At 35.9% G+C, this 12,505-nt stretch overlaps 1 protein-coding gene across 1 annotated transcript in view; it reads left to right on the top strand.

Moving 5' to 3' along the window:
* The first annotated feature begins 6,497 nt into the window (after positions 1 to 6,497).
* The window catches only part of LOC123684350 (tetraspanin-2A), a 154,172-nt gene continuing 148,164 nt past the window's right edge, over positions 6,498 to 12,505 (top strand). Inside the window, exon 1 of the mRNA XM_045623579.1 lies at positions 6,498 to 6,692. Coding sequence (XP_045479535.1) covers positions 6,588 to 6,692 — 105 coding nt within the window. The 5' untranslated portion in view covers positions 6,498 to 6,587. The remainder of the gene's footprint in view (positions 6,693 to 12,505) is intronic.

Here is a 12,505-nt window from a genome sequence, read left to right as displayed (position 1 = left end):
GGAATATTCTAACCATTGGTCTTCGTGAATCATCCTATATATTCTCCTGAAGTTTTTATGGTTCTGGTACCTCAATTAACATGGATTTTCCCCGAGGGTGTAGATTGTCACTCTACAATCCTAATGCAAATCTTCAAGTTCCGGAAAAGTGAATTTCGAATTGCAATATTTACGGATTTTGTGAAGTTTTCAGAAACTTGGAGACTAAAACGAGGTCATAAGTGAAAACAGTATCACTAGACCGAAAGTAACGTATCTACTATGAGGAAGCATTTTAATAAACCCTTTCGCAAAGAATTTTTCCCTGTGACCACAAAGAGTACAGTGCATCCCATTTTGGGTGAGACAGCCAGGTTTCTCGCTTGTTATTTGAGATAGAGCCTTGGGGTTTTCACGTTCCTGTCCTACTTTTTCGTGAAACTCAAGTTGGTCTAATCAGATTGTGCATAACTGTTTCCGTTCAAAAGATACAGGGTGATTTTGGAAATTGATACTTTTCGGACCCCTTCTTTATCTCCGAAGTTATTAGAAATAATGCTGAGGTAAAAACTACTTCTGAATCAGAATTCTGCGTAGAATCCAGTGGCGTACTCATTATTTTTTTTCGGGGTATGGTTTAGAAGATTCAACACAAACTTATGTTTTTTTAAATGGAACACTATGTGCATCATTACTTCGTTGAATTCGTTATTTTTTTCCCTTCAAAATGATATATGACACTATGTAGGTAGGATGTTCAGAAATGTTAAAAAAACACTAAAACATCAAATAATGATGATTTTTTGTTAATGGGTAATGGATTTCCCATAGAAAAGAAGAATCAATAATAATAACAATAATTTATAGCGATGACAGCTAGATCAGATTGGGTTTTTTCCCTCCAATGCCTACTTGATAAAACAATGCTCCCAAATGCATAGTAGCCATAATAACAACAAGGATGTTTGTGTCATCAATGACCTACTATTTTTAAAAATCGAAAGTAATAATCCTCTTATTGAAACATAGAAAATTCATGGCCCATTCACAAAAAATCATCATTATTTGACGTTTTAGTGTTTTTTTAACATTTCTGAACATCCTACCTACATAGTATCATATATCATTTTGAAGGGAAAAAAAATAACGAATTCAACGAAGTAATGATATATAGGGTGTTCCATTAAAAAAATTTAGGTTTGTGTTGAATCTTCAAAACCATAGCCCGAAAAAAAATATTGAGTACGCCACTGGATTCTACGCAGAATTCTAATTCAGACGTAGTTCTCAGCTCAGCATTATTTCTTATAATTTCGGAGATAAAGAAGGGGTCCGAAAAGTATCAATTTCCAAAATCACCCTGTATCTTTTGAACGGAAACAGTTATACAGAATCTGATTAGACCAACTTAAGTTTCAGGAAAAAGTAGGACAGGAACGTGAAAACCGCAAGGCTCTATCTTAAATAACAAGCGAGAAACCTGGCTGTCTCCCCAAAATGGGATGCACTGTACATCGTAAAAATCAACTCCTCGATATACTGACAATATTTCCCAATTCCAAACTCCCTGTCAACTTCCCGAAACTTCCACTGTATTTATGCGAATGCATTTTCTAACACCCTCTGCACTCGCCATCAGCAACTCTATTAAACGTAAACTATATTTTATCATGTAACCCATGCAAGTCAGCATCAACTTCACGAAAGTTATGAGCTCAATTCATATTATATCCGACCGTAATTCAAGTTTTTTATCGTCCGCAAACTCATAGCCGTGTTGACTGGAACTTCCAAAGTGCTAAAAGCATTCAGACTTTTCAGCCAAACCTCTCCCACCATCATTTTTCATGAACTTCGTGCACCGTCAGAGATAATGAATCAGCTTTGCACATGACTTTCAAACATGACAAGGGTGGGACTGCGCCTCCAGCCCCCTACCATGAAGCCGAAAAGTGAAAAATGATGGCGCGATGTCTACCTGTTCGGGATGTGTGCATACTGGACTAATTATCGGAACAACAAAATGCGCGGATGACTGGAAATGAATTGAATCAGATTTCAGTTGACTGAGTAGCAGATCGGGCGTTTTGCAACCCTGTTCGACATAATGGCGATTGGATCGAGGTATTTCGGGTGGAAACGTTGCTGAATTATAATTGAAACGAAAGGAAAATTCGAGGAAATCATGTATTCCGTGTCTGGAGATTGCGAGCAATCATTTATTTATATATCCTATTGAAAATCTCATAGTTTTAACACTTCAGTCAATAGGTTACGGGCCCAACCAGTAAAAACCCTTATTATTGAAAATTTTACTGCATTTCTTTCAACATAATCATATTTATTTCTTGGAACAGATCTCAATTTACAGCTCAAGATCAGGTTGTTAAAATGTTACGTATTCCCTGTGCTCCTCTATGGAATGGAAGCTTGGACAATGAAACATGATATTAATAATAGCCTGAAGGCGTTCGAAATGTAGACGTACAGGAGTATCCTCAAAATAAGTAAAGGATAGACAAAGGGCCAAATATAGAAGTCTTCGAAAGAATGGGTAAAGAGAGGTAAATACTGCACAAGGTAAGGATTGGAGAGTAGCAGTATCTGGGTCATGAGTTAAGAGGGGAGAAATATATCTTATTGCAGATAGTGAATGGGGAAAAGATACAGGGATAAAGGAATATCTCCTGGTTAAACAACTTGAGACAATAGTTCAAGTCCAGTTCTGTTGAGTTGTTTAGGACTGCAGTATCGAAGATGAAGGTAGCTATTTTGGTAGCCAACCTCCTGCGGAGGAATGGCACCTGAAGAAGGAGAAGATAATCATCTTCAAGAGTGATACATGTACTTCAATTTTTCTCTAACGGTTCAATGCCTGTTCTGTATAGAAATATTCGTCTGTGCTTCAATATCAGAAATAATTTCTTCAGTTGAGCCAAATTTCTTTCCCTGGAGTATTATTTGAGGTCTGAAAAAAGCCAGTAAACACTCGGAGCCAGATCTAGAGCATAAGCTGAGTGATTAAGCAGTTGGAAGCGCAATTATTTTAGTTTAATCATGAATTTTATAGATTTGTGACAAGGAGCATTGTATGGTGAAAGGGGATTTTTTCCTTTTGCAGCTGTGATCTTTTTTCCTAATTTCTGCATTTAATCGATCCAATATTCTAATTAATCACTGTGGACATAATAATTGAACCATTATGTGAATCTAGTTCGTGTAAAAGTTCGCTTCCGCCGTTTTGCAATAGATGACTGTAACATGAGATGTTGAACGGCGTTTGTTTGCTTGTGAACAGCAGCTTGCAAGGCAAACATGGAAGGGATTTCTGCATCGCATTGTCACTGGAGACGGAAAATGGGTTCATTACGATAATCCTGAGTGCAGAAAATCATGGGGGATATCCCAGCCTTGCTTCCTCGTCGACGGCCAAACCGAATATTCACGGTTCCAAGGTCATGCTCAGTTTTTGGTGGGACCAGCTAGGTGTAGAGTATTATGAGTTGTTAAAACCGACTGGAACAATCACAGGCGATCGTTATCAAACGCAATCAATGTATTTGAGCCGAGCATTTGAAGACAAACGGCCGCAATACAATGAGAAACATGATAAAGTGATCTTACAGTATAACAATGCTCAGCCCCATGTTGTGGTGAAGACATACTCGGAAACCTTGAAATGGAAAGTCCTACCTTACCCGCCGTATTTTCCAGACGTGGCTGCCTCGGACTATCACTCGTTTTGATCAATGGCACACTGCTTGGCTGACGAGCACTTCCGGTCTTATGAAGAAGTGAAAAATTGGATCGATTCGTGGATCGCTTATAAAGATGACCAGTTTTTTCAACGCAGGATTCGTACGCTGTTCGAAAGATGGTTGAAAGTAGTGGCCAGCGATGGACAATATGTTGAATCATAAATGTAAAATCCGTTTTTCACAATAAAGCCTCGAATTTCGGAAAAAAATTGCTCAACCAAAGTTGTACGCCTTTGTATTTTTCAAAAGATAAAAGAGTCTTTTTAGAGTTCAATAAAATTTCAAACATGCACTATCAATATTTCAGTTGCAGGGGTTTAAATTTCAAGATTGATGGCTTCCATGCAAGAGTTAACTCGATCGTCAGTCATATATTTTATATTTATTACAAAGTCGAGATTGTATTTGATACAAACCTACACCTTACGAGCCAGAGAAAAATGCATATCAGATCGCATTATTATTTACTACTGAATATTCATTCGTTAGAATAAAAACAAATGCAAGTTCCATAATATTTTTATTCGTGTTGCAATGGATTTGAAATATTTCACTGATATGAATTTTCAATAGTTATCCCATAATTTTATAAGAATTGTAACACGCAACTAACTGATTGCAATAAATTTTATTAATTCTTGGTATTTTCCGTGTTCCATATTGATGACTATCTAACTAACATTTACATATTATTTTTATCTCCAAATAACCTGCCCGACATAGATTTATGTAGACTGAAGGACCAATTTAACAATTCAACAGAGAGTTAAAAAATCCCGTGCTGTTTAGCACCGATCATATCGTTCGGCCTACATCTGCTGTAGGCATCAGAGAGTACTTGGTCGTAGATAGGGTTGCCAGATATATATGAGGAAAAAACCGGACAAATTTTTATTTTTTATTAGTTAATATTACAAATTACAAAATATAACAAAAAATTACGAAAAGCTGACAGTCTACTCCTTTATATACTTAGCATTTGACGAGACTGCTTTCAACAAAGATTTATTGCTTGACATGGCATCCTTAAATTCCGTGCAACTAGCATTTATATTGACATAAACACACAATTCATATTTTACAGTGTTAACGTCGAGACGATTTCTCTCGTCAGTCCATATATTTCCCATAACATTGACATGCGCAATATCTATCTATGTAACTACAAAAATACTGTTGGTGGTCACGCGGTTGCGCTAGATATTGCGCGAAATTTAAAAACCGGACAATCTTCTGTCCGGTTTACCCAGATTTTTTCGAACGGACAAACATGAAAAAAACCGGACTGTCCGGTCGAAAACCGGACATCTGGCAACCCTAGTCGTAGATTATCACTCGACACTGGATTATTCGGAACTAGGATACTCCATCGTTCTCCACCTTCACTTCTGACTGATTTCTGTTGTCTCTTTTTTCCTGTTATTATGATTATGTTATTAGAAAGCTTTCATATTTCGAAAGCTTTCCTATTGTCCTATTCATATGTGGCAGCTTTTGATGATTGGGAGAATTTTGCCTTCTAAAGGGTTTTTGTCGAAGCTATAGAACTTTAAATGGCAATAAAACAACCATGGATTCTTCGATTGACATGAATTTTATTTATCCGAAAGATAATCTTGTGGCATTACATTTTAAAAATGATTTCTGGCATATGACCGCCATGGCTGGTTCGGATGTAGTCCAATCTGGACGTCCAATTTTCGATGACTTTTACCAACATTTGCGGCCGTATATCGGCAATAACACGGCGAATGTTGTCTTCCAAATGGTCAAGGGTTTGTGGCTTATTCGCATAGACCAATGACTTTACATAGCCCCACAGAAAGTAGTCTAGCGGTGTTAAATCACAAGATCTTGGAGGCAAATTCACAGGTCCAAAACGTGAAATTATGCGGCCAACAAACGTGTCTTTCAATAAATCGATTGTGGCACGAGCTGTGTGACATGTTGCGCCGTCTTGTTGGAACCACATCTCCTGGACATCATGGTTGTTCAATTCAGGAATGAAAAAGTTAGTAATCATGGCTCTATACCGATCACCATAGACTGTAACGTTCTGGCCATCATCGTTTTTGAAGAAGTACGGACCAATGATTCCACCAGCCCATAAAGCGCACCAAACAGTCAGTTTTTCTGGATGTTACGGTGTTTCGACATACAATTGAGGATGAGCTGCACTCCAAATGCGGCAGTTTTGTCTGTTGACGTAGCCATTCAACCAGAAGTGCGCTTCATCGCTAATGGACGTAGTGCGCGATACGTAGAACCATCATTTTCGAAATTGCATTATTTGCAAGCGTTGTTCAGGCGTCTATTCATGATGAATTGCCAAACCAAACTGAGAATAAATCACTTGACAGCTGTTAAATCGGTTGCCATCTTGAACAGTAATGCCAACTTAAAGTTATATACCTCGAAAAAAAAAACACCCTACACAACAAGATGTTGTGTTCATGTGTTAAAGACACAAAATTTATGTTTATGGACTTGGGATCAGGATTCGACTGTCCAGTTATCACAAGTGGTGAATATCACTTCAAATGTTACATGCAAAATCTTGTAATCCAGATGTTTGATTTAACTGATCGTAGGTTCCAATGAATCTTCAAATCGTGCAGAGTGTCAGATTGTTATTGAGAAATAGCACGAATACCTGACTATTTGGTATATTTGAAATCAATATTTGCCGAATATCTAAAGTCTCTTACACATTATACGTATTTCATCATGTTAGATGAGTGTGTTATTATCTGAGAGATAAGATTGTGACTCGATAACGTTCAGATGAGCCAGTTTCATTAGATCGTTCGTGGTTTTAGTTCGAGTTACGGAATAACAATAAAAAAAACAATGACGGGTCTTGGTGAAGGAAGTGGAGCTGCTGCTGTGCAGAAATTCGAGAATCATATGAATATTATCAAATATACCATGCTGTTCACCAATGCGTTCGAAGTGGTGAGTTCTGATAAAATGTATCTACTTATTGTGTACTGTGTTTGTGCTATATAACCCAATTCCAAGTATCAGAATTCACCTATCAGTGTGAGTTGGGTGTCATATTTCTGAAGGAATATTTGAACGAATTTGTTATGTCTTTCAGTCGATATTCCCTAAGAACTTCGTACATTGATATCGTCAGAGTTAAATCTCTTCTTATAGTATATGAATCCTAAAATTTATGTAAGTTGTCCCTTGGTTCACTTTTGGCTAGAAAGTTAGGACACAAATATTTATGATTGCTCATAGTGAAGAATATGGTTTAATTGGCTAATCATTTAGGAAAGAGTGCAGATGTGATTAAAAGTAATAGACAAGTTTGTTTCATATTAAATGGTCTTTGCCAAAGTGGATCATGAAGTATATTGCTGTAAATAGTGGGCTTTTGAACATTTAAGTTCAAGGTTTCCAATTTACTTTCGTTACATATATTGGAATAACATTTTTCATGAAATTCATTGAACTTTTTAGAAGCAATTAACTAGAAGAACTAGAAACGCTCGTATCTTGTGATATGGCCGAAACTATGGTGGTTTTGACATTGTTGTCAGATCTTCATTTTTCCGTAATGATACTGAAATTTGTTATTTCAAATGAATCATCCTGTATATTTTTGTCTTTGAGCAATATTTTTCATGTAATATTCCCTAAATACCATAATTTTCGAGTTATAGCTTCACTTACATTCCTATATCCACTGAAGTTGATATAATACAGATGGCTATGACTGCTACAATATTCATGTCATCTGAAATTCCTAATTTTTTCAGGAATCAAATGTGGATATGCTCCGAACATGAAAGGAACATTTAAATATTATTCAAATTAGACGAGTTTATTCAATCTTACTCATCTCATATCTCATTCATGAAGTAAATGTAGCTATAACTCCGAAATTATGACATTTAGGTATACGGAAAATAACATGAAAAATATTCAGTATTCCTTGAGGATTTTAAAAGGCAGAAAATACACAGAGTCATTCATTGGAACTGACAAAGTTATTCCGGGAAAGTCCCCGGTCTGATGAAAAGATGGCGGTGCTAGTATTGAATCCATATGATTTTTGGTTAGTAGCAACCTTCGAACGAAGTATGACTGCAGTCCGACCATTAATTTGTGAGATATTGCGTTGTGAGTGTAGCTACTTTTGTTATTTGAAAAAATATGCTTTTTGAAGGGAAAAAATATAGTTGAATCAAAATCTTGGCTTGATGAAAAGTTTCCGGGGCCTTCACCAGGATAATCAACCATCATTGATTGGTATTTTAAGTTTAAACTTGGTGAAATGAGCACCGAAGACGGCGAACGCAGTGGACGCCCAAAAGAGGCTGTCACCGACGGAAAAATCAAAAAAGTTCCCAAAATAATTTTGAATGATCTTAAAGTGGAGTTGATCGAGATAGCAAACATTGTGAAGATATCATCTGAACGTGTACATCATATCATTCACGAATATTTGTACATGAGAAAGCTGTGTGCAAAATGGGTGCCGCGCGAGCTCACAATCGATCGAAAGCAACAAAGTGTTAATGATTCTGAGCAGTGTTGGAAGCTGTTTAAGTGCAATATACTTTAATTTTTGCGTTGATAAGTGACAATAGATGAAACATGGCTCCATAATTTCACTTCGGAGTCCAATTGATAGTCAGCTGAGTGGACTGCATACGATGAACCGAATCCAAAGCGAGGAAAAACACAACAGTCAGCTGGCAAGGTTTGACATCAGTATTCAGGGATGCGCAAGGTATAATATTGATTGATTACCTCCAAAAGGGCCAGACCATCAACAGCGATTATTACATGTCGTTATTGGATCGTTTAAAGGATGAAATCGTTAAAAAACGGCCCATTTGAAGAAAAAAAGATGCTGTTTCATCGAGACAATGCGCCGTGTCACAAATCAATGAAAACAATGGCAAAATTGCATTAATTGGGCTTCGAATCGCTTATGCATCCACCGTATCCGCCAGATCTGAACCCAGCGACTTTTTACAGTTTTCAGACCTCAAGAGAATGCTCGCTAGCAAGAAATTTAGCGCCAATGAAGAAGTAATCGTCGAAACTAAGGCCTATTTTGAAGCGAAAGACAAATTGTTCTACAAAAATGGTATCGAAAAGTTGGAAGATCGCTATAATCGCTCTCGAAGGCAACTATGTTGAATAATAAAATCGAATTTTACCAAAAAAATGTGTTTTACTCTGGCAGACCGAGGACTTTTCAATTGGTCCTGTTATTTTCTGTGAGCTACCCTGTACATCAAAGAATTTTAAAATTATAACAAATATTACTACATCTCATTCTTCAGGAAAACAAGAAAACAAGTAACTTTCTGAGAGTTTTCACAAAATTGAATTTCCAAATTTCAGCTGATACCATCGTATTATTGTCATATTCAAATCATCAGACGAAATTCATTAATTTGATTCTTCGAAGAGAAATGAAACAATCCTTTAAACTGAAATAACCAACCTCCCCGATGAAACAGCGACCTCTCCGAATAAATTGCTACTCAATTACCTGAAGTGTGAAATTAATTATGACATCGGGTTACTATGACGCTCTCCTCCATTGCTTGGAAAATGCCAGCTCCCCCTGAATTCATCAAAATCCGCAAGATGTAACCGAGGTGGGAAGCAGCTTAATTCGAAAAAATATTTCCACAACGAACTCATTTATCTTGCGTTAATCCTATTTATAAATTCGCTGAAACTCAGCTCGGTGGTGCGCCTCAGCTTATGAATCATCTGAGAGGAACAGCAGGGTCAATTTAGTTGATTCGGTTGTGTAGTTTTGGGGCGAAACAGAGCACACTTTTAATTTTCAGTGCAGAAGATAACAGGAAGATATGCAAATAGAGGCAGGGACGCCCCACATTTACGTTGGCGGTATTGAGTTATACGCGGGCAACAAAATTGCCTTTTTGGTCATCATAACGTATTGCTACCAAAGTCCTTATTTATGGGATTTAATTAAACCGTCTGTACGTAATTCAGGACAAGGCGTTATCTTGCGCATTCCATGGATGTTGTGGGAGCAGAATGAAATGATACCAATGAGTAATATTTGAATTGTGATAAGGAGTTGACTAACAGGTACATGGTGAAACTTATCAATTCGACAAAAACGTACGTATTTATAGTTTTTATCATGCGGGTAATCGTCGCACTTCCATTTATTTTTGAACATGGTGTTTTAGAATTGAGCGAAGCATTGAAAGGATTTGGTTTTTGACCGATTGGGGCTTTCATATATTTTTTATGCAATGACATGTTCCTTCCAATTTCATGTTGCATTTTTGAATATTATAATTATCGCATCAGTTGAACAAAAGAAAAATATTAGGAAAAAATGCTCAATATTTCCGTAATACAACTGATGGAAGTGTGAATTCAAAGTATCTTTGAAATAACAATTTCAAGTTTCTTGTGAAATTTGAAATGGATAACATCTTCAGAACTAGGGATTCACGGCTTCACTTGATATTTAAGCTACTTGACTTGGCTCGACTTCAAATTAACTCAAGTTCCAGTCAAGTAGTAGTTTTTCAATTTCAATTATCCATAGAGCAATAAAATAGATAGAGAAAGTATACGCAATTTTTACATGTCCCCAACTTGGTTAGATTACGTTGTCGGATTGTGATTTATTTTCAAACCTACAATTTTACTTTGTCATTATGAATGAATTGAGTGATTTCCTATTAAATATGCCAATTTGAATATTGGGATACCGATATTTCTCCTAATTGTCGTATTTATAATAAACAGAATATTTATTATTTTCTGTATCTACCTGCTGAAATCCAAGGTTTGGCAACTTTTGCTCTACTAGTGTTATCGGTTGTTTCAAGTCGTTTGGCGCGCTTGAAGTTTCTGATATATTTAGGTATTTATTTGCATATACTTTAAGTTTATATGAAACATTGATTCATCATGGGACATAAGAAGTGCGTTCTTTGTAGAGAAACTCGCGAATTGAGTGAAATATCTTATCACTGATATGTTTTCATTTCCACGCGCTTGATGTCAAATAAGATAGTTCATGTTGGAGACAAAATTTGCTCACTGAAAATGTCATATGCTCCCTCTATCTATGTTTATCATTCTGAAGTTTCATTTAAACCATAAAAATTACTGAGAGAAGGTTTTAGGATTACTTGAATATATCAAATCAAAACCAAGATATAGCGAAATATTTGTAATTTTTAATTTCTGGAATTTCATGATTTCTAAAAAAGAAATCGAGTCTTTGAAGAGTCTTATAAATAGTAACGCTTTCAGTGAACATCGAATTTGGGACGCCCTGTGCATTCATAATTCAAAAAATCATCTTTTCAAGAAAATATGTATTTCTACTGGCTAAGCTCGGAAATTATTGAGTGTAATCATATAAAGGTACAATACAATAAGTATGTACAGTGCATCCCATTTTGGGTGAGACTGCCAGGTTTCTCCCTTGTTATTTAAGATAGAGCATTGCGGTTTTCCCGTTCCTGTCCTACTTTTTCGTGAAACTCAAGTAGGTCTAATCAGATTTTGCATAACTGTTTCCGTTCAAGAGATACAGGGCGATTTTGGAAATTGATACTTTTCGGACCCATCCTTTATCTCCGAAGTTATTAGAAATAATGCTGAGGTAAAAACTACGTCTGAATCAGCATTCTGCGTAGAAGCCAGTGGCGTACTCAATTTTTTTTTTCGGGGTATGGTTTTGAAGATTCAACACAAACCTATATTTTTCTTAATGGAACACCCTATATATCATTACTTCGTTGAATTCGTTATTTTTTTCCCTTCAAAATGATGTATGATACTATATAGGTAGAATGGTCAGAAATGTTAAAAAAACACTAAAACATCAAATAATGATGATTTTTTGTTAATGAGCAATGGATTTCCATATGAAAAAAAGGTTCAATTGGATAATTTTAATTTGTGATTTTTATAAATAGCAGAGTAAGCAAACAAAGATAATACACTCATCACTAACATGAAAAACAAAACGTAGGTACCTACCTAATAGCAACAAATAAATAATACAAAAATTCATAGACATTGCATGATATCTTACAGCTTAAACTGTTCAAATTACTGTCCATTTTTCTCTAATACATAATTGACAAAACTTTTCAATACGCCTGAGTGCATTTAATATTATAAAAGGGCGGTTTTGTAAATCCTGGAAAACTGCCTCTGTTGATGTCAGTCTTCTTCGAGACTGTTATGTCTTTATTGTCTTTTACTGTAGTATATTATATGTATTAGGGAAAATAGACAGCAATTTGAACAGTTCAATCTGTAAGATATTATGAAATGTTTATGAATTTTTTTATTATTCATTTGTTGCTATTAGGTAGGTATAGTATATCCAAAGTCACTTGGAGGAAGATGAATATTTCGATTATACAAGGTTTGTCCAAGTTTCCAGAAATTTCTTTGGGGCCAGTGAATTTATTGCCTAACAATACTTTCAGATGAACCCCGGTATTTTGCAGATCGCTGTATCCACTTCAGAGGGACATCTATGGCCAAGCGTTTTTATGGACTAGTTCAAGTGACTTTGAATGAACTACGTTTTGTTTTTCATATTAGTGATGAGTGTATTATATTTGTTTGCTTACTCTCCTATAAATGAAAATCAACTGATCCAATTAATCTTTTTTTTCATATGAAAAATCCATTGCTCATTAACAAAAAATCAGCATTATTTGATGTTTTAGTGTTTTTTTAACATTTCTGACCATCCTACTTATATTGTATCATATATC

Source organism: Harmonia axyridis, chromosome 7, assembly GCF_914767665.1.
Source record: "Harmonia axyridis chromosome 7, icHarAxyr1.1, whole genome shotgun sequence".
In the NCBI taxonomy this organism is placed as follows: Eukaryota; Metazoa; Arthropoda; class Insecta; order Coleoptera; family Coccinellidae; genus Harmonia; species Harmonia axyridis.
The sequence above is the reverse complement of the archived record's forward strand: the minus strand, read 5'-3'. Positions and strand labels throughout refer to the sequence as shown.